General features: G+C 45.2%; 1 protein-coding gene across 4 annotated transcripts in view; it reads right to left on the bottom strand.

Moving 5' to 3' along the window:
• Positions 1 to 1,833: 1,833 nt before the first annotated feature.
• SGK1 (serum/glucocorticoid regulated kinase 1) overlaps positions 1,834 to 23,076 on the bottom strand; it is a 90,466-nt gene continuing 69,223 nt past the window's right edge. Inside the window, exons 1-12 of one of the 4 annotated variants that reach the window (XM_048490271.1) lie at positions 13,816 to 13,927; positions 7,910 to 7,985; positions 7,212 to 7,287; positions 6,734 to 6,838; positions 6,225 to 6,308; positions 5,976 to 6,107; positions 5,526 to 5,638; positions 5,098 to 5,221; positions 4,627 to 4,722; positions 3,987 to 4,142; positions 3,786 to 3,875; positions 1,834 to 3,117 (exon numbers count right to left, since the gene is read on the bottom strand). In XM_048490271.1, coding sequence (XP_048346228.1) covers positions 2,950 to 3,117; positions 3,786 to 3,875; positions 3,987 to 4,142; positions 4,627 to 4,722; positions 5,098 to 5,221; positions 5,526 to 5,638; positions 5,976 to 6,107; positions 6,225 to 6,308; positions 6,734 to 6,838; positions 7,212 to 7,287; positions 7,910 to 7,985; positions 13,816 to 13,849 — 1,254 coding nt within the window. In that variant the 5' untranslated portion in view covers positions 13,850 to 13,927 and the 3' untranslated portion in view covers positions 1,834 to 2,949. Of the gene's footprint in view, positions 3,118 to 3,785; positions 3,876 to 3,986; positions 4,143 to 4,626; positions 4,723 to 5,097; positions 5,222 to 5,525; positions 5,639 to 5,975; positions 6,108 to 6,224; positions 6,309 to 6,733; positions 6,839 to 7,211; positions 7,288 to 7,909; positions 7,986 to 8,171; positions 8,405 to 10,379; positions 10,746 to 13,815; positions 13,928 to 23,076 lie in introns of those variants that run through there. The other 3 variants (XM_048490281.1, XM_048490262.1, XM_048490251.1) reach the window with 3 other exon arrangements.

The raw sequence follows: 23,076 nt of genomic DNA, 5'->3' as shown, positions 1-23,076 counted from the left end.
TGAGAATGAGATTTTTTGATTCCAGAATAAGCTTTCATGAATTAAGAGCTCACTTAATCAGATGCAGTGCTCCTTGAAAATGTATGGTGGAATGAATTTTGTTCATCCTGAAGGTAGTTCTGTTTAATTTTGTAGCAACAGATTGATATGGCTACCCCTCTGGAATTATGAAGGCACTTTAGACCTTGTTATTCAGGACAAAGGGATTTAGTTTTATATATGTGCTTGTTCTCAACAAATAAGTACCAGTAGACCAAGAGGAAGGAATAGGGACTGATGGAGACTTCCTGTGTCTGAATGACAGGAGTCTGAGAACTCTATCCAAGTGTTTTCTCTTAGCTATGAGGAACAGAGTAAGCTATTTAGTAGGTTCATTTGAATAGCATTGCTTTATCTCAAAACAAACAGAATGCATTCCATTTCCATATCTCTGTGGAGAACTGATTTGGAATACTCCTTGGTGCTGGAGGAAGAGATGATGCAGTTAATCTACACTAACATAAATTACTCCCAGGTAGCTCAAGAAAGGGCAGTGGGAAAAGTATTAGTATCTTCCTCTATCAACTCTGCTTCTGATGTGTGTTTTCAACTTGTCATGCTCCATTAAGACAGAATGCTTTTTTAAAAGAATAATGGTGGAAAGTGCTGTCAAGTAACAGTGATCCCCCCATAGGGTTCTTGAAGTGAGAAACATTGGGAGGTAGTTCACCATTGTCTGCTTGTGGGCTGAGAGGATTCTGGCATTGTCAGAATAGTTTTAGAATAATTACATCTAAATATGCTGTGTGTGTATGTACAAGGCTTGATTTGTTGCTATATTTGTGACTTCGAAGATGCACACCTTCTATAGGAAATGGGTTGACTTGCCTGATGGTGTGATATTTGCTAATCTACAAGCACTGTCTCTGTGCTTGTGTCTTGGGTTATACAGCAAATTGTAGGAAACAAATTATAGATCAGATGGCCCATGATTTTAAACTATCACTCAGCATAAATATCAACTGGTAACATGAACAATTAGGTTCCAAATGCACCAGGAAGGGAAAAAAATGCTGGCAGAACAGTAACAGCTGAAAGATGTTTTCCTAGAAGCAAAACACCTTCATTCTAATGTCCCCAGCATGATCTAATAGAAACCAAACAACATCTATGAATGGTTTTATGGCCCACTGCTAGCTCTGACTTGACAGCTTGGAATCAGCAATATAAAACACCAGCGGTTACGGTTATCCTTTTTTACCAGCAAGAGAAAATTATGTTCCTTAAAGCTCTCGTTGCAATTTTTTTAAACTTATAATTAAATAGTTGATTATCCTTATATAGAATTGTTCATCATTGTACAATTATTTTTCTAATGATCCTTAATTATATATTAATTGCATTATGTTATGGTTTGGAATAACAGCTAAGATGCAAGGAAAGGCTGGGGGGAGACAGCATGATGTAATAGTTGAGGTATCCAACAAATCCCTACTTATGCCATGGAAGCTTGCTTTGGATCAGTTACACACATTCATCCCTGACCCCAGCTAGTATCTGAATGAGAGATTTCCAAGGACTACCAGGGTTGTGGCATGGAGCCAGGCAGTGGCAAATCACCTCCAAACATCTTTTGCCCTGACAATTGTACAGGGTCGCTAGAGGTCATCTGTGACTTGATGAGCTTTCCTGTTCCCAAATGTGGAGAGACATGGAATGAGTGGTGGGATTCAGCAGGTTCAAACCACTTTGGCAAAACTGATTGTTAAAATGGTGCTTGTAAACAACCAGTTGTTAAACTGTTTGAATCCCACCACTGCACTGAACCCATGCAATTATAAAGGACAGACAGCATTTATAGAAATATTGTCCAAGTTTTTACTGCAAACCAATGGGTTTGGTCACAAAAATGGTACATATTATAACCATGTTAAGTACATTACAATGGTGATATACGTTATAAGCCTTTTTTCCTTTTAAATATACATCTAGTATTGCAACCAACTGTACAGGTCTTTTTCTTCTTACAATACATACAATCAGGAATGCAAACATAAAACCCCCACAAACCATAAATAATGCCCAATTTTACAGATGAGTGAAAAAAAATGAACATCTCTAGCAGACTGCAGCAGGGGCATTTTGGTCCATAAAACCCTTTCTAAAAATAGAAGTATTTATATATTTTTCCATAGCAGCAATGCTTTCTTCAAGCATTTTAGATACATTGTCAAAGCCCATCTGGATAGTTTTCATTATTAACTGTACAGTTTTTATATTAAAAAAATCATTATCTACACTTATTAATTTATCATCTTCCAAATATGGAAGGTAACAAACAATGCCCCACATTGTAATGTCCTGCGAGTGTCATGCTTGACGCTTTTGAACCAAGTCCATCAGCAAATTGCGCATACCACACACTCATACCATTGTCCACATAGCAAACCCACACATACGACTTAAGAAATACTCTTGTGACAGGAAAAGCGTTGGAGCTCACAAGATCTTGTCTGATAAAAGGCACATTTCGTAAAATCCTTATCACATCCAGGAAGCACTTCAACCAAGGCTTTTCAGAACATTTTCTCAAAAAACCAAAAAAAAAGCAAAAAAACCCCACACGGTGTGTTCTTATGCTTACGATCTACGGCAGTCTATGGCAGCAGCTGCTTTTTGTTTCTACTTCAACTTCCACAAGAGATAGCACCACTTTGGTGAGTGGGAAGAACCAGAAGTGAAATGTTCACAAGTTCATTTAAAAGAGTTAGGTGTGCTCTTCCAAACAGCAGCAACAATAATGAAAACAAAAAAAGCTTCCAGCAAACAGTATCATTGAAATTAAGGCTGCAAAGCTGCCACAGTGGGAAGATGTGCAAAATTATCCTCTTTCAAGATGGCCGGACAACTGGCAGCTCAACCAGAAGGCCAACAAAAAGGTCACGATAAAAAATAATAATAATGGAAGATTCATAAGAAAGAATCCATGGGGGGTGCATAGGAAAAGCCCAGAAAAGCCTCCGCAGCCTCCTTAACGCTGGCAGTGATGAGTATGCTGTCTGGCGACTGGCCAATGGAGTTGGGGACAGGTTCCTCTGTAAACTCAGGGTCAAAGTGTCGCAAGTCGTTGGGGCCGCTCTGCAAGAAGATAAGGAAATAATGTTCAGCCCTGTTCTTGATTGAAAAGTGGGGAGAGACTAGTCTTGGGAACCTTCTTTTACGGATCTGGTCATGCCCAAGTTCAAAAAGACATTTCAAGTTCTTTAATGGTACCACCCTGACCCCAGTTCCATATCACAACAAGATCAAGTGCCATGTACTCTCCAGTGATGGCACGTTGCAGCAATCTGCACATCAACTCCCCCAATGTCCATTTTAGAGTTCAAGTGCCCAGCATGCATATTTATTGAACTGGAATCCAGTGGGAGTGGCTGAGCTCAATTTGATCTCAGTTTTAGAATTCAAATGAAGGAAGCCCAAGTACAAGGGGTTTGGGATCAGGCCTTCTAGTTCCAACCCCCCCCCCCCATCACTGATCCTCCTTTGCTGAGAGGTCAAACGTAGTGAGGACAATGGTGTTGCTCTGAACTTGAAAATTACAACTAGCTATTTAAAAGCTTCGTTTAGAGCAAACCATGAACAAGGAGAAAATGTCTTTTGAAAGTGAACACCTGTTTGCTTATTCGAGATCATCCTGGTTATACATAAACACTACAGAGTGTACTGTTGAGTATTTTTATCTTCAAACTTGGAAACTGAAATATAAATAGAACCTCACACATCCTATAATTAGAAGCAATACTTACCACATTGGGGTTAAAAGGAGGTGTAATCTTCTTATTAATGAGATCATCCCAGTTAATTGGGGAGAAGAAGATGTGATTCTTAATCTCCATCTGTTGAGGAAACGGAAATTAGATCAACTGAGACAAGACTAATTGAAGACGACTGGCTAACTCTAGCCTTTTTCCTATCCACCTCCCCAAACTCCCAAGGTTAATACTTACAAAATCTTCCTTGGCACCCAGCCTCTTAGTTCTGTCCTTTTGCAAAAGGCCTTCCAAAAGGTGTCGAGCAGAGTTGGTGATATTCGGCTTCAGCTGAAGAGGTTTGTTCAAGATGTTATCGTACATTTCTGCAGTGTTTCTACTGTAGAATGGAGGCTGTAAAGAGGGGAGGGAAAGGTAAAGAAATATTAAATATCCAAAATTAACTGTCATATTATTACACTGTTTCCCTAATAACCCCAAGGCAGCAAACTTGGGTTTTATCCTCACAATGATTCTGTAAAACAGGTTAGGCTGTGATAGACTGACTCACCAAATTTCACCTTGTCAACTTGAACCAGAGCCCTAATTCAACACTGCTACCCCACACCAAATATCAAAGGCATGCTTTGCTACACTGTTACAATATTCTTGGGTTCTAAGGCTCTTGATACACATATGAAAGGCCATCATGATGAAAGCACCCACAACAACATCCCAATAATCTGCCTATTGCACTAACTTTTTTTCTCAAGCCTTATGAGTAACACACACAAAAACTGGATCCACTGAAATACAACTCTAGCAGTGCCAACTGTCATGGTAGGTTAGCACAGAAAGAAGCTCTACTTGAGTGCTTATATAATCTGTTTAAACTCACCAGTCCATAAAGCATTTCAAACAAAACTGCTCCAAGGCACCACCAATCAACTGTCCGGTCATAGGGTTGCTTGTGAAGGACTTCAGGGGCAAGGTACTGTTACAAAGCAAAATGGTATGGAAGGATTAGACAAACTAGGATAACACTACAGGGCCAAGCCCAACCTCCCCTATAGCTGATATACTCCACACAGAAGAATTTGCAAAGAGGGACTGAGAACCCACCCAGAAGCCTTGAGAGAACATTTGGTGTGCAAACAGCTTGATTTGACTGCAATTTCTGAAGAACTGCTGTCGCTTGCTGCATTCAAAAGGGTCTCTGAAGGGCATTTGAAGAATCTATCGTCAACATGGCTTATAAATCAAAATTCAGCATCTTAATCCCTTAGCCTCATCTGACAAATTCTTGTTCTTGTCATGCAATCTGGGCACATACATCACTGTCACTTCAACAAGAAGAACTCAGACTTACCTCGGGAGTGCCACAAAATGTGGAAGTTGTGCCATTGTGCTCTATGTTCTCTTTGCAGAGGCCAAAGTCCGTCAGGACAATGTGGCCCTGAGAATCAAGTAAAATGTTCTCTGGCTTCAAGTCCCTGCAGAAAAAGGGGGGGAAAAAAGTCTGGTCAGTCTCAACTCTTACTGATGATAACAAAACAACTCCAGAATTATTTTATAAGGTACAACTCGATGGTTTAGTCTTCAGCACTACCCACTAGTGGGATTCTTTCTATGCACAATCCATAGCCCAAAAGAGAAACCCTTCAAAATCCTATACTGCTATGATTCCAATGGCATCTGGGTAGTGCAACCCACAAGGTTCTAGATCATTCATAAATCAGTTTTCTCAGTGTCTTTCTATGGAAATCATGCTTGAAGGGAACTATGTGCTTTGCTTACCGATAAACAATATTTAGAGAATGCAGGTAGCCCAGTGCGCTGGCTATTTCAGCAGCATAAAAACGAGCTCTTGGTTCTAAGAAGCAACGTTCCCTCTGGAGATGATAAAACAACTGCAAGAAACAGAGGGGAGGGGGGGAGACACTGTTACCAATGCCAAAACCTTTTAACAATGCTTTAATTAAAACTCATCATCTATGGCTACAGAGAACAATGGCAGGAAATAGCCTAGTAAAGCTCTGGCTATTTCCTGCTATTAGATATTGGCAGGCAAGAGACACTGAATCTAATAACTCCACGCCAGAACCGTCTTTCAGACTACATAGGAAGAAACATCACAGGACATTTGGTACACATGGCAAACCACACTTTAGGGGAAAGGGGAGTTTTGAGATTAATGATCTTTGGATCCCCCCCCCCCCCCCCCGATCCCGAGTGCTTTTTGCTTACCTCGCCACCATTGATGTAGTCTAGTACAAAATACAGTTTGTCGGCTGTCTGGAAAGAAAAGTGGAGTCCTACTAGGAAAGGGTGCTTCACGTTTTTCAGTAAGACGTTGCGTTCTGACATTATGTGCTTCTCCTGAAAACAGGTTAGAGGAAAAAACGCTCATCAGTATTCAATAGCACAACAGTCGCTCTGTCATCATTACACCCTTGTTTGGGTGTATTATTGCAGATGATACACCCCAGTGCCTACCTCCTTTTTTTTCAGGATTGCTTTCTTCTGAAGTACTTTCACTGCATAGAATTGTTCTTCTGCCTTGTGCCTTGCCAGAAGGACCTGCAAGAAATCACATGATTAATTGCTTAGGAGTGTTCCTGCAAGGGAATTAAGACACAGCAGCAATTGACTCTGGCCAAAGAAACACAGAGCCTTTTGTCAGGCAAGTCTACAAGTCCCAGACACAACTAGATAGGTTGACTACAAGAATCTGTATCTGCATTATGGGTGGAGAGCAACACCTTAAGGCGAAGGGTAGCCAACAGGGCTTTCAAATCCCTTGTGCTTTAAAAACACTGGCTCCATAGGGCCGATTTTTTTTTTTTAAGCTCACTTTCAGAAAGCATCCATCCGAGCTCTTTCAAGAACAACCCCAAGACAAGACTATTTTGTTAAAGAATTCTCCCAGTTATCAAAAAGACTGAACACCCTGTCACAGACATTCCAGCAACAAGGAAATGGACTACATGGAAGGAAAGACTCACCTTCCCAAAACTGCCTTTCCCAATAACTTTCAGGAAATGGAAATCCAATGGTTTTGCATGTGGGTTAGAGGAAGGGCCAAGATTAATCTGCTGCGATGGACTGGGCTGCAATTGACAAAGAACAACAGGGGGAAATCATTACTTGCAAAGAAATATGTGGATGCAGGTAAATAAAGAAACATAGTATTACTGTCATTATTTTGTGCATGAAACACAATGGATTGCATTATAATAGCTTATGTATTCATGCCACAAGGCCAAGGACAAAACCTCCCTGTTGACATAGGAAGGTTTAGCCAAAGCATTCCTTCTTTTCAACAATACTTTGTATTTTTTTCTGAAGTGCAATGTGTTCCAAATTAAAAGTCCTCCATATTAGACAAAGCTACAGAAAAGCTGTTCTAAAATCTGTCTCTTTTTCTGACACAGTAAACGCTCTTCTTTTTAAAAAAAGGTTGTACCAATAAAAGCTACTTACCGGAGGTGAAGGATTGGCATTCATAAGTTCAGGCTCTTGAGGATGGGATATTTTCAAAATAGATTGAACTTCAGGGCTGCAGAGATTAGACAGGACATTATTATTAGCTCAGCCTAATGAGGCAAATAGAACAACATCTCACCGCTAGGGGACACACTAACACTCTGTTCGGGAGAGTTTCAGGATGGCCAGCTTCTAAAACAGCTTATTAGGTTTCAAGCTTAAGACGAAAGAGGAGATAGGAATAAACCCTTCTGAGCAAACAGACTTAAGTTTCCTCTGTAATTAAAGGTCAGGCAAGAAGGGGATCTTGGGGGACAAAAAAGTCTAGAATTTCCCCATGAGTTCGGTCCTAAACACAGAAACCGTGGGGCATACAATTTTTCTAGAATTCAGGTGATTTTAAAGGGTAAAAAATTAATCCTAAAACATACAACAGCTCCTGTTTTAAACCCTTTCTGTTCGTTAGAACTGTCAAATTTGTACACAACTAAACCTACAATTCCAAGTATACTGGAAAAGTAACCGAGACTCACTTTTGAATTGGACCTTTAAGTCATGCCGCAAATAACATTTTTTAAAAAGAAAACACCAAAGGCACCTTTGGGGCACTCTAAGGGGTGCCCGGCATGAATCCTATACAACCCCCAATGCCTGGCTTCAGAAATGATCGCAAGGATTAGTGCCAGGGTACTTACTGCTTGCACGCATAGGAATTGGTGGCGATTTTTTGAATGAAGTCGTTCAGCCCCATTCTCCTCTGCTTCATAAAAGCTGCAAATTAAAAACGAAAAATAAAAATAAGTGTTAGCACAGATGAATCCTGCGACTTCTTTTGTTGCTTCCTTTCCCCCAATCCCTTCACAATCCAACTGGTTACTCCTCGCAAGAAAACGAGGGAAGGGGAGCAAAAAAGGCTGCCCCTGCCGCGTTTCTCTCTCCTGGGCTGGCCGCACTCACCGATGAGGATGGCCACCATGCCCCTCATCTTGGCATAGGTGAGCGTGGATCCCGACGCTTCGGTTTTGACTGTCATCGCCGAGCCAGGCAGGGCGTCAGTGGGCAGAAATAAATAATCCAAGGCGGCCAAAGCAAAGACTGGGGGCAGTCAGCACAGCCGGGAGGCAACTCAGCGCCCAGAGGGAGACACAACCGCGAGCGATTCCGTCGCGCCCTCGCTCGCCAGAGGACTTTATATGCCAGCCTCGCCCGGGGGGGGCGGGGAGGAGGAGTCGAGGGAGAACAATGAGGAAGAGACTCGATCGCCACGCCCGGCGTCTCCCCGGCGTGGTGCCCCGCCCGTCCCTTCCCTTGATGTCGCAAGGAGCCACGCAAGGCGGGGGCAGGAAGGGGAGCCGGGATTTCTGCAAAGTGCAATGGCTGAAAGGCGAACACGACCCCGGCAAAGGAAACCCCGGCTCTGCCGCCTTCGGGAGGGAAGGAAATAAAAGACACGCTCCCGGGAGGAACAAAATGCAGCCCCTCGCTTGACAGTGCGACCCTAAACACATCTGCGTCCGTTAAAAGCAGGCTAGTCGAAATAGGCATCCGCTATGCTGTTTCTTGGGTGGGTGGGTCGGTTACCCCGACGGCCGGCCCAATGATAACAGAACGGCACCTCAGACTACTAGGAGCAGCCAGCCAGGCATCTCTGTTGTAGCACAAAGCGGAATCGGGTGGCCCTTTTTGGAAACCTGAAGATGCCGCTCCAGGGGAGCTCTTAAGAAGCGGCGTCGAAATATTCAAAATAAAAACTTCAAGGAGCCTGGAGCAGCGAGACTCCTGTTTCTAACTCTGGGTGAGTGCTGCCCCTAGAGGACGACGGTTGAGTTTCTTCCCTTACCACTCCAGTCCTACAGAATACATGTCCTTTAATCATAAAACGTCACATCATTTCCATATAACCCATACAAGTCCTTCTTTCTACCACCCACAGATGCAGAGCGGTCCCTTTATTCTGAGGTCAGATCGCATCTGCCCCACGCTAGATTCTCCCCCTCCTCACCTTCTAGCAGAGGCTCCTGAAATGGAGGCCTTGCGAACTCGTCCGATCACTACTAAACGGTGGAAACTGTTTATGCATGCGCGGACAGTCGGAATGTACGAAGTAACGATGAGAACGCGTGTTTCTGAGCGCTTTTTCTGAGTGCTTTCCTCAAGGAGAGACCACCACAACCAACTTTCCTCCCACACAATTCAGAAATTAGAGTTCAAGGACTTCCAAGGACCTCTATATCGGTAGACTGAAATACTTCTCTACGCTCTGTTGTTCATTTAAACCAGGCAGCCTTCCGTCGTTAACTCTCAAGTCTTTGCTCGCTTGCTTAGGAAGTCGAGGGAGCCTGGTTAAGCCAAACAACAGCCATGTGGATAACAACGCGCAAGCTTTCGAGTTCTACTTTACTCTTCACAGGCTGGACTTTTTTTTTTTATAGAAAGGGAAACAAAGTTCAGATCACATAGTTGCATGGGCCGTTGAACGCCAGGCAGCCTTGAAAACGCTTTGGCATAAATCTCACTGAAAGTCAGCGTGACTTACGTCTGAGTAAACGGACGGAAAGTCTTGTGACTGCATTTGATTTCGTTCTCACACACACAACTTCGCAGAAATGTTTGTACCGTGGAGGCACTCTCGTTTCCAAAATCAACCAGTTTACTGTTTAAACCGTAAATTGATTTCAACAGTACTACTCTGGAGTAAGTGTCATAAGGGCGGCTCAGACTGCCCCAGAGCCGGCAAGTCTAATTTATGACGTTCTGGTCTTCCTACATTTACCTCTCAACCACCCCTTCTCCTCCCCAACCACCACTTCAAAGCAAATGTTACGCAGTGAAACAGTAACTGCTGGAGTCAAAGCAGTTTATCAGATGTTATGTATTAATTGCAAAACAGCGTCGTGCTAGGACGGACAGTTCGGCAAGATGCCCTTTGTTGCTATCACTGGCAAACATTTCGCTGCTCAAGGCTGTTTCGAAGGCATACTTTGCCAAAGGGAGGCGTCAGGGGGCGAAGAAAGAGTTAAGCAACTACCTTCACTTAAATTTCTATTTATCCAGGCCTGATAACACTAAGGAGCAGAATCTGCTGGCTCCGGTGGCTGCAGGCCCTCAAGTAACCCAGCAGAAGAAGTGAAGCATCATTTGCAGAGGAACAGCAGAATTGCTTACCAAAATCCCCGCTAGAATGAACCGCTTTCCCACCCAGTCCTTGCAACTTCGTCAGGTCCTTCTTTGAGTCAGATCTGTATAGGTCACTTTGCGGTTGGCCCCTCAGTAGAAAAAGCGCTCCGAAAGGAACGCTGGATAACAATAGCAGCTTCCGCCGCCTGGGATGAAAGTTGATAAGCAATTGCTTTTCCTTCAATGGACTGCGGGGAGTGACTCAGGGGAAGGAGATTTCCTGTGGTGGCTTTCCCACTTCGGCAAAGAAGAGTCGCTTCGATGTCGTCGGACAGGCCTCTGAACGGACTGACTGGAACATTGCCGAGAATGCCGCCTTAAAACCTTGGGCCAAAAAACCACGACACAAACCGCGATCCAGTCCCCTCTGGTGAAAGAGCGTGATGGAAAACTCCATGTGTGCAAAAGCAACCGGCGGGCGGGGGGCGGGTGGGGGGTGGGGGGTGGGACCTGACACGGCCTTCGATTCATATTTTAAATTTGCATAATAGCTTAAGAACACCATGTGCCCGAGGGATCTGTCATTGATTTCCAAGAGTTGTGGAATCGTGAGGTTTGTTTAGGGATGGAGTTGGCCTGGACACCGCCCAGTGGTGACCCGAAGAGCAGGGGAGCGCAAAGGAGTCCCATGAGAGAGAGGGGAGGGGGAGGTCGAAAGGGTAAAAGTGGTGACATTGAGACCCAGACGCATTTCCTCACTCAAAGCACTGTTCTGTGCCGACGTGTGTGTGTGTGAGAGAGAGAGACTGCATTCCAGTTTCATTGTTAGTGGCTGACCACATTCCGAACTTGTCACATTCCACACCATTGAAAATGTAACAAATGTCACCCAACTTCCATTCCAAACCCTCCTCCAGCTTGAGGAGTCATTGAGGGCCCAGCAGGTTGCAGGCTTATTGATTTGGTTAAAACCGCACTTTGAATACACAGCAGCTCTTCTTTGAGTTGGGATATGGCTTTCTAGACAACCAGTAAACCATGACCGCCCCTCACTTTTGCCTTAGACTGGGTGGAATCATGGATCCGGGCTGTCCTGTTAAAGACAAAAGCACAGGCCTGAAAGCGCCTGCTTCTTTCAGACCAAATCATGGGGAATTCTGTGGAACTGGAAAAATACACTCTGTTTGCCCTTACTAAGGCACACGCATTTTCAAACCACTTTCACAACTGTTTGCAAGTGGATTTTGCTATTCCGCACAGCTTCAAAGAGCACTGAAAGCAGTTTGAAAGTGCATTATTCTGCATGTGCAGAATGAGCCTAATTTGTATTTTTTGAAATGACTTCGAATGGGCACGGAAATGCATAGATTCCGTGTGTGTGTGTGTGTGTGTGTGTGTTTATGTCTTCGTCACACCACAAGCCCGTTCAGGGCATGCTAGACTGTGTTCATAAATCCTCACTTTGCTAATTTTCCTCTGCTACACACACATACACACACACAAACCCGCAAGACAACCTTTTGCCATAACGCTTTGCAAACTCTGGGGTAAATCGAATGACTTGGCTGTATGACAAAGCAGATCAGACAGCACTGGACAAGCAGCCAGTCCGGCCAGTGATTTTGCTAAATCAAGATTGCAAATTTTGCATTTTGGCTAATCCAAGTCAAAACGCTACTGAGAGTGGAGACTTTGCCTCAGCTGTGCCCTTACTGAATACACATCAACTTCCATCATTCATACATAACATCTCTCTTCTTCCCCACCCCCACCCCACGGAAAATCAACCCTCGAATAATGAGGTATCCAAGACCCCTTCTGCACATGCAAAATAATGCATTTTCAAACCACTTTCACAACTGTTTGCAAGTGGATTTTGCTATTCCGCACAGCTTCAAAGAGCACTGAAAGCAATTTGAAAGTGCATTATTCTGAATATGCGGAATGAGTTTCCGAGTAGGTTTGTTCTCCCATTTCTGCCTTTCCCATTTTCCCTGGAGGTATCTTCCTCTGCAAGAGGTGCAAGGCGCTTCCCTGGAGTCTCTAATAACGACGGCATCGGAAACCTCAGAAGCAGCACATGCTAAGGCCACTTGCAAAGACACCACACAGCTTCCCCTAATGCGCACACTCTGCTATCGGTTTCGCTCCGCCTCTCCTTCCCTGAACGCTGCGAACTGCACAATCGGCCCCCACAGGTGGGTTAAGTCTTCATTCATTCCTTCCTTTGGTAATACTGCTGTGTTAATAACTGCTACACGATAGCTGAAAGCAGCTCGATAGGTCTTTCTCTCCCTTTTGGCAATAATTCCAAAGGAGATGCTGTTAGCTGCAGGTAAATAAAGGAATGAATTGACGAACAGGTGTACTGTGACATTTTAAAGACGAACAAGTTTTTGTCCCCGGGTAAAGTCCGGAGGACTAAGAGGCATCTGCAAAAACAAAAACGTGGTAGTCTTTAAGGAGCCATGAGATTCCTGTTCTTTCTTCCTGTTTGGTAAGGCCTTATGAGACCTTGCTATTGGCTCCCTTGTGTGCTCCACAGATTTCCCCTTGCTTCTTAGGAAAAATAATGAAAGCCCAGGGCAGTCTTGAAATCAAAGTGTCTCATTCTTTTGTCTATTCACTGCACAGGCGCCATCAAAAACATGTTTGGCATAGACAGTGATGATCACAAAAGGATGTAGAACCCAATAATTATGGGATATAGGGCTCTTCTCAGCAGAGGTGAGGTTCACCACTTCCTAGAAGATCTGGTGGGAAGGTGGTTTTTCTCATGTGCTCCAGTGGCATTTATCTTTTATTGTCATTTGAAGATGCTGTAATAGAACTGAATTATATATAAAAAACCCTCCAACTGCCCCTGTGTTATTTTATCTCTTTCACCAACCCTCTTCCCTTGCCTGATTACACTGAGTGCAGCCCCTCTTCCTAGGCCAAGATCACTTAGATGTTCAGGCTGATGCAACAATTTCTGCCTTGACAGGGATGGTCCACGTCAGCCCTATTTAAGCAGAGTCAGCCATAGTGAGTACAAGGATGGGAGACCACCAACGGAGTCCAGGGGTAGGCAATGTCAAACCACTCTTAATATCTCTTGTGCTGAAAACCCTAAAGGGTCACTGTAACTTGGCTGTGACTGGACAACACTTTCCACCAGGACATTTGCCACAACTCTATCTCGCACACATGCTGCAGTCACAGTAGTTCATAAGAACTGTACAGCTAGGTCCTTCTGTTCTGAGTTTTCTTTTCAGCTACACCTGTTCTAATCCCATCATTGCGCTAAAACAATTTAATTCTGGCTTCAACCCTTTTCTCATCACACCCGATGGAACTCTTTAAAAATGCAATGAAATCCCTATCAGTTGGAGCCCTTCGAAAACACTCATCCCCATCAAGTCAGAAGTTGCATGAAAAAGGGTTTCCCCTCCTGATGCATCTTCAATGGGAAACCTGCTAGGAAAATAACCATTTCACCAACCTTTCAGTGAAGATTTATCTTCTTTCCCTCTCATGCTCTGCCTATTTCTTCCTCTTCTTTAAATCCCAATTTAAGGATGAAAAACAATACTGCAATGCTGTTGTAAACCCCCTTAATTTTCGTTATAATCCTCAATCCAGTTTATGCTTCTGTGGGCCGTTTGTCCCCACGGGAGGTGAGAAGTAAAATGGAGAAGCTGGCAGAACTGCCTGCCCAGTTTATGAACCTCGTATTTAAAGGTAATTTACATACAGGAGAACTTTAGCCATGGGGTTGCAACATAACCCTCGACTGTACTGAAATCAGCACTTGCTTATTACATACACAACATGCCCACACACACACCCAGTGCGGCAACGAGAAAGGCAGGTCTGTTAAAACTGATGCATCAGCAACCGGCTCCCAGAGAGACTTTCAAAACACTATTTAGATCGGAGAAAAGAGAGGGACGAGGGAAAGCCTAAAATGCTTCGCTGCAGTGTGCCTCCATAGGACTTCTTTAGAGAAAGTAGCCTATAGCTTGACAACCCCCTAGGAGAGGGTTTGAGATTTTGATGGAATGTTTACGTACAATGCTTTATGGTTGGAAGGCGCACACAGCCGATCCTCAAAACTATCAAGCCGGAATATCTCACCGAACCCTGTTTTAAAAAACTGAAAGAGGCCTCGCAAGTTAGCGCCGCGGCGCAAGATTCTCTGGGCTCGCAGGCCGAGAGCTACTACGCAACGAGGAAATCACCCGGGTTATGCATTGTGTTCCTACGTCAAAGCCGTGCCGGAAGGCGCTCGTCTTGCCGCCGGCTGGCTGTCTCTTGCGCTCTTTCTGCAGCCGCCCGCTCCACTTCCCGTTTTCTCTTTTTAGCAGCGGAGGGAGACAGCTGGGCTCCTGAGCATGTGTCATGGCAAAGGAAAGGAGCCAATTGCGGAGACTCCTTTTCCTCCCGACCGGGACAGCGAAAGGGCGGAGCAGGCTGAGGCAGGGCGCCCCTTTGCAATCCGAGCACCTCGGCGCTTCCGCACAGGAAAGCGCGCAGTACCCAGGGAGGGCTTTCCCGCTTCCGCGCAGTAACGTGACTTGCATCCTGCGCCTGAAGCCTCTTGGCGTGTCGCTCTCCGCCTCAGCCGTCATCCTGTGGCCCGGGCTTTCCTGGCCTCAGGTCAAGGGTACATAAAGATGGCTCTCCCTTTCTCTCCTGGAGGAGGATTCAACATCAGTTGACACCCAAAGCCCTTCATTTTAAAGGACTACTGTAATGCCACTGTATCACTGATCCTCCTGAATAAATGCTTCATTGTAGAAATCTACAGCTACCCATCTTTAAAACTGCCGTACCTGTTCTCAGGTGTAATTTGCATCCTGGCTTCCTTCCTGAATACCAGGGTTCAGGTGACAGGGGAGTGAATTTAACATCCCAACTTGGCTTTCCCTCATCTACCTCTACTCATTGGGGATCAGAATGAGTTCCTTCTGAAAGCTAAAGCTCTGATATTGTTGGAATATCTATGCCAGAATAACTAACTGAACCCAGTTTAAAAAGCTGAAAGAAAGGCCTCGAATGTTAGCCTTTGCAGTGCAAAAGGTGAGTGAGTTTAAGTCTGTTCCATTACACTGGAATATTACTTCAGTCAGCCAGTTCACATAAACTCAGAGGCAGCTAGATGCCTTAGGGTGTGGTAGGAGACTGATGGAAAGGAGAAAGTGTCTAGGCATATGGGGGAGGGAGGAGCAGCAGCTATTTGAAGAGAGACCTTGCCTGGAGACATGTAATTTGTGTATCTTGATGGACAAAGTATTACAAAGCTGAGGATCTCCTCAGCCATATGTGTAGTATTACCACCTGAGCAACACAATGGAGATGAAGAGGTCCAGGCACAAGGTGCCAAAATATAAAGCTTAGGTAGCTCAGGGGATCAAATCACCATGCCTGGTAAGTCTCCTAAATGGCATACACACAGCCCTGTAATTTGAGTATGGCTTGGTCAGGCCTACTATATAAAGGAAGTAGACATTTCTACCTTTAAACAAGAATGTCAGGGGTTGGATTTGGAACTTTCTTCATACAAAGCACATGCATATACATTCACATGGCGACTGTGCTGGATCTTTGCTAATCATGGATAATTCAAATAAAATAAACTGTCCAATATTACTGAAGAAGGTGGGGGGGGGCATGTTGCTGCATCTATTTTATCTTATCCTGTTCTTGCAAGGAGTTTAGGCTTGAGTACATGTTTCTGCCTTCCTTACTTTTATCACAACAACCCTGTGAGTTTAGGCTGAGAGAGTAACTAGAAAATCCCCAAACTGAAAACTTGTAAGGCTGAGATTATAAGTGCTTTATGACAACCTATATAGAACTTCAGTGACATTATCCCCATATTAGAGATGGCTGGTGGGGTTTTTTGTGTGCAGAGAGGGAGAGGTTTAGGTCCTAAAAACACATAAAGCAGAACAATACTTTCTTGCAGAATTCTTTACACTCCTCACTGCCTGTAACCACTATAGTTGTTGGGAAACCACCAGTAGTTCTCTGTAAATTCCCTTAGCAACTTATGGCTTCAACTTCCCTTAGCAACTTATGACTTTGTACACCAGGAAGTAAATGGTTAGGCTGGAGTTTGATGATTGCTGCATTGGGGAGTCCCTGTACTTGGTGGAAATTCTGAAAATACATATTTATATATCTAATTTTGCACCTGTGGATAGAGAAGCCCCCAAAATGGGACCAGATATCCAGAGAAATATTTCTGGGGACTCTTCCCCCCAGGTTTACAGAAAGATCCCAAAAAGAAAAAATAAGTTTTTAAGGTGGGGGGAAGCTATCATGATTTTATATGATGAGATCTTGGCCCCCATTTTGGAAAAGGAAAAAATAGCCATGCACTTCCTCATGAGTCAGGTAAGAAGGAGAGAAGAAAAATGGGTAGCAATGGTTCCTCCCCCCCCCCCCCAGCCCACAGCATGAGCCAGGTAGCCAGCATGAGGTGATGGCATTGCAGGCAGGTGGGCTGGTTTGTGCATGGCTTTCAAGCAGGGGGTGGAATATTCCCCGCATTGATCCATCATGTGTATAATGCTTTGCTGATGCCGCAGGGACAAAGTCAGCATTTGAAGCAGATATGCCAGTCCAGATAGGATTTGTGGTGACTAGTGTATGTTCCGCATTCCTAACCATTTGGATTGGCTTATTTACTTGAAACAGAACAGGACATGAAGATGAAGATGAATACAGGAAATAGTTTGGTGGTTTATGGAACAATGATATCCTGCTCATTAAAAATTTAATCTTCCGTTCATACAGTGTTGCATTTTGAAGACACATTTCCAGATTTTAATAAAAGGAGATACTGCAATTCTAGCAATTGACATTTTTTGATATGATATTGAAAATCTTTCTATCATGGGACTAAGCAGGTTTACTCTGAATTAAACCTCAACTTCCTATTTAGTATATGTTTTTTGAAGGACTGAAATTTTCAGTTTTTTTGTAGTTGGATTCTATGCATTCCTGCTTTGTGAAAGCAGCTCACAGGAATTTGAACAGGGGATTGTTATGCAGAAAATTGCCACAACAGAGAGCATTCCCTTAGCAGCTTAACTTGGCACCAAGTTGAGTGCCAGTCTGGTGGCATGTAACAATCTATCTTTGCTATTCTGTGCTAAAAATGCTACATTTAAAAAATTCTAGGCAGGCTGGCAGAATTCCTTATAGGCCTCTGTTAAAGATGAATGTTTGATACCTTTTGCGTAGCAAAGAGAACTAAGTGATCTAATCATGGTTCCCAAGGACTAGTCTGCCCCTGTCATCTCTTACAGTATAATTTAATTTCGCATACAATCAACCTCTCACAGGCTTGATGACAGAACCCTTTAAAAGACCAATTTTAACCAGAATCTAGTTAAGCCAAAATAACAGGTTTAGCCGTGTGCAGACCCTAGACTAAACACATTACATGGACATGAGAGAGTAATTTGTTTTCCACAAGAATTTACTTTCCTAAGGGATCTAATCTTAAAACCAACTTGGAATTTAATCAAGATAGCCAACTTTAAAAACAACTTGGAACTCAATCATGAGTAACTTAATATTAATTTGCTTTCACAGGATCTTCAAAGTTGTTGGTTTTTTTTGCTGAACTGGTCCTATTATATGGCAGCAGGATGGCAGAATTAATTTATTTCCACATAAATGTGTTTATGTCTGTCATAGTATAAACACACTTGGTGTGGAAGTAAATCCCCAAATCTGTGAAGCCTGTTTTCATATAATGGCCACCATTAAAAAGAGAATTAGGTATGTTTACTTGGATCCACTGAAATCAGGTGGTTGAAGACTGATTATTTTGGCTTGTGGCCCCTGCTGAGCTTGTGATTGCTGGACAGCCAGGCATCTTTCAGAGATGCTCTGCTGAAGAAGCTCCTGTGATCTAATTGGAGTGCCTCATTCTCCTGAACATAAATCCAGGTCCTCTTTTATTTCACTTTTCTGCTAGACATATTGCAGGTTTACAGCAATGCCAATAAGAAGCTTTAGTACAGGAGATTAAAGGAACAGGATCATAAAGTGATCAGCAATTGGACTTGGAAAAAGTAATCCCCCTGCATGGAAAATTACAGCATTTCTTAGTGGCTCTGACCTGTAGTTAAAACATATCTGACAAACAATATTTCTTCTTAAGATTTTCCCACCTCCATTCAAAAGTTTCTTTTTTGTTGGTTGTTTGTAGCCAGTGAGGAAAAAAATGTTTACAAGGTGTTTCCATTTGTCCATATTAATGGTTTTTGGTTCAGCTTTTTTGGATATCAAATTCTTAATCTGGCTACATTACTCAAATTATTTATTTATTTATTTATTTATTTATTTATTTATTTATTTATTTATTTATTTATTTATTGTTTTGATTTATAAACAGCCCCATCCCCTGGAGGCTCTGGGTGGTGCACAACATTCACATATACAATTAATTAAATCGATAACAACAATATAATACTAAAATCCATTAAAAGCTACTTAAAAACAGCAGTTAATATCATAATAGGTGCCCTATTATGACCAATTCAATTAAGATCACCCCAGCAAAAAGAAAGGGAGAGGTCAGGTTCCTCTCTGGGAGGATAATAAGGTGGTAAAGTGCATCAGATGGTATGTGCAAAAGAGCAGGGGAGGAAGGAGAGGGGGAGGGGAAGGGGGCGCCACTCAACAACTGGACACTCCAAAGGCCCGGTGGAACAACTCGGTCTTACAGGCCCTGCGGAACTCACTAAGGTCCCGCAGGGCCCGGACAGCTGGAGGGAGAGTGTTCCACCAGGCTGGGGCCAGGGCCGTAAAGGTCCTGGCCCGTGTGGAGGCCAGCCGCATCATAGAGGGGCCAGGAACCGCCAGCAAATTGGCCTCTGCTGATTGCAGAGGCCGAGTAGGGGCATATGGGGTAATGCGGTCTCTCAGATACGAGGGTCCCAGGCCACGTAAGGCCTTAAAGGTTAAAACCCACACCTTGAAGATGATTCGGAATTCCACTGGGAGCCAATGCAGCTGGTGCAGCACAGGTTGGATATGATCACAGAAGGCGCCCCCTGTGAGCAGACGCGCCGCTGCATGTTGGACCAGTTTCAGTTTCCGAATCAGGCGCAAGGGAAGGCCCGCGTAGAGCGAGTTACAATAGTCAAGCCTGGAGGTGACCGTTGCATGTATCACAGTGGCCAGGTCTGCCTGAGAGAGGAAGGGGGCCAGCCGCCGGGCCTGCCGAAGATGGAAAAATGCAGTCCGGGTTACAAGGGCCACCTGGGTCTCCATTGAAAGAGACGAATCCAGGTGGACCCCCAGACTGCGGACAGAGGGGGCCGGCGCCAAAATGGTCCCCTCCCACTCCGGCGGCTGGAAATCCCCCACTTCCCCCCTGCGACCCAGCCAAAGGATCTCCGTCTTCGATGGATTCAGTTTCAGCCTGCTCTGCTGTAACCAACCAGCGACCGCCTCCAAACAATGCTGTAGAGCTGCAGGGACCGTGACAGCTCCCCCTCCATCAACAGAATGAGCTGAGTGTCATCAGCGTACTGGTGACAAATCAGCCCAAAGCTCCGTACCAGCTGAGCAAGTGGTCGCATATAGATGTTAAATAATAGCAGGGACAGCAGCGCTCCCTGAGGCCCCCCACATTGAAGTGGGCACCTCTGGGAGGCTTGGTCCCCGCACCACACTTGCTGGCAACGGTCCCGGAGAAACGAGGCAATCCATAGAAGGACAGTGCCCCGTATCCCGGAAACGGCCAGGCGGTGGGTCAAAAGGTCGTGATCGACCATATCAAACGCTGTGGTAAGATCTAACAAAACCAGCAGCGCCGATCCGCCTTGGTCAAGCTGCATACAGAGCGTATCTGTGACGGCGACGAGAACCGTCTCCGTCCCGTGCCCAGCACGGAAGCCAGACTGGAAGGGGTCAAAGGCCGATGTGTCATCCAGGAAGCCCTGAAGCTGCTCCAACACCACTCTCTCAATTACCTTCCCCAGAAACGAAAGATTCGAGACGGGGCGGTAATTGGCCAGATCCCCTGGATCTAACGCTGGTCTTTTCAAGAGTGGGCGGACCACTGCCTCTTTCAACCCATCCGGAAAAACTCCTTGCTCAAGGGAGCTATTGATGATATTCAACAGATGGGGTCGTAGCTCCGCCCGACAGGTTTTAATAAGCCAGGAGGGGCACGGATCCAGAGGGCAGGTAGTAGGTCTAACAGCAGCCAGGGCCCTGTCAACAGCGGCCTCGGAGAGCAGGGAGAACTGGGCCAAACAAGGGCCGGAAGACAGCAAGGGAGCCTCCAGTTCACTCATTGTAGTCAAAGTGGAGGGAAGATCCTGGCGGAGCGACGAGATTTTGTCTGCAAAGAAGTTCATAAATGCCTCACAGCTAATAGCCAATTGATGATTTACAGAACCTTCCGATAAGGAGGTCAGGGACCGAATTATACTGAACAATTGTGCTGGGTGTGAGCTAGCAGATGTGAGAGAGGAGGAGAAGAAAGTTCTCTTCGCCTCCTTCGTCGCCATCTCATAGGCTTTCATAAGCGTCCTATAAGATGTTCGCGCAGCTCCGTCACGAGATTTCCTCCACAATCACTCAAGCCGTCTGAGTGCCCGTTTTCAGCTCCTCCGTATACCATGGAGCCCGCCGAATACGGGGACGCAGAGGGCGCCGGGGGGCAACAACCTCGATGGCATCGGAAAGCCGGGAATACCAGTCATCCACCTGCTCATCGAGTGTGCCGGCAGGGGCAGGATCCCACAGAGCATTCAGGAAACCAAGTGGATCCATAAGTCTCCGCGGGCGGGCATAAATCAGCCCGTCGCCTAGACGGGAGTGTTGTGGCAAGTCCACCCAAACCCTCAGGGCGTAATGGTCGAACCATGGCACTCTATCGACAGAGGATACGACCATGTCAATCCCCAGCCTGAAGACCAAATCTAGCCTGTGACCGGCTTCATGGGTGGGGCCAGAATTTACTAAGGAGAGGCCCAGTGTCGCCATGGATGACACTAGGTCCGCAGCAGCTGCACATGAGGCGGTGTTGACATGGACATTGAAGTCGCCCAAGACGATAAGTCTAGGGTACCGCAATGCCCAGTCTGCCACCACCTCCAGCAGCCGCGGCAGGCTGTCTCCCGGTGCGCTAGGCGACCGGTACACCAGGAGAACAGCCAACCTCTCCAAGGCCAACCACTCAAAACCGACACATTCCATGCCAGAGATCTCCGGGACTGGGGCAGCCCTGAAGGGGATAGAATCACGGATGAACATTGCCACCCCACCCCCCCGGCCCCGGGTTCGTGACCGGTGGAGGCACGCGAAACCTGGGGACGCGACCTCGCCCAAGGCGACGGTCTCACCTTCGCGCACCCAGGTCTCGGTGACACAGGCCAGGTCCATCTGCTGGGCTCCGAGAAAATCTTGGAGTATAGCGGTTTTATTATTAATGGACCTGGCATTTATCAACACCAGGGACGAAGCGGAGTATTCCTGAACCCTGCCATCCTCGTTCTTCGAGATAGGTCGGAGGTCAGAATTACTTTTTCTATATTCATAGGCACCAAGTGAAAATGGGCCTTCGCACAGGCTGCGCCGCTCCCAAATGCTGCTTACCTCCCATTTCCTTCCAACATGTTGTGGAAGCCAGGGGACACCCCCCCCCCCGGCCAGAGTGACGACCCTGGAGTCGGAGGCCAGAAGGCGTGTCTCCTGGCCTCCACAACACGACAGAAGGAGACTGGAGGTAAGCAGCGTTTGGGAGGGCCGGAGGAGAAACGCTGGCTTCCACCTGGTGCCGTTCGCATGGCACTGAATGGAAGCCAGTGTTTGCAAAAAACCTCGCTTCCCTAGCGAGGTTTAAAAACACCGTTTTGGCGGGAACCGAGCACTGCTGCAGTAATTTGGCAGCAGCGCCTGTGCGAAGGGTCCCCACCAAAACGATGTTTTACCGGCCCGACGGCGTCGCTTTTGGCCCATGCGGAAAGGACCAAAGAGTGGGACATGTAAAACAAACATAAATGTGGTTATTAGAGTAAAATTTACTGAGATGGACATGCTTTTAGAGGACTTAGGCCCCTTCTGCACATGCAGAATAATGCACCTTCAATGCACTTTGCACCTAGATATTACTGTGTGGAATATCAAAATCCACTTGCAAACAATTGTGAAAGTGGATTGAAAGTGCATTATTCTGCATGTGCGGAAGGAACCTTAGTTTGGTAATGTGCTGGTAAAAGGTAAAGATAGTTTCCTGTGCAAGCACCAAGACATTACTGACCCATGGGAGGACCTCACATCATGACATTTTGACTGTGTTTACAGGCTTGTTTGCCATTGCCTCCACCAGGGTGAAAAATAGACTGTAAACATATTGCTCAATGAAACCCTTATATAGTATGCAGTATGGTATAGTGGTTGGACTAGTACTAGGGAATCTGGGTTCAGCCACTTTGCCATAAAACCTCACTGGGAGACCTGGGATCATAATCTATGTCAACAAATGTATTCTGGAGGTGTTTGTGAAGGGAAATGGAGAAAATTACAAATATTACCTGAGATCCATGGAAGAGAATAGAATGAAAATGTTAGGAAAAGGGCAGCTTAAAATGAGACACCAAATCTAAGTCTTCTACTGATTCTAAAGAATATATTGAATTGCATTTTAAATTACATTTTAAATTGTTTTGCATGCATAATGCATATCATGAGAGCAGTACTTGATAAACTGTTACTAACTGTTACT

This window comes from Sphaerodactylus townsendi, linkage group LG01, assembly GCF_021028975.2.
Source record: "Sphaerodactylus townsendi isolate TG3544 linkage group LG01, MPM_Stown_v2.3, whole genome shotgun sequence".
Taxonomy (NCBI): Eukaryota; Metazoa; Chordata; class Lepidosauria; order Squamata; family Sphaerodactylidae; genus Sphaerodactylus; species Sphaerodactylus townsendi.
Note: the sequence above shows the minus strand (reverse complement) of the source record. Positions and strands in the feature narration are given on the sequence as shown.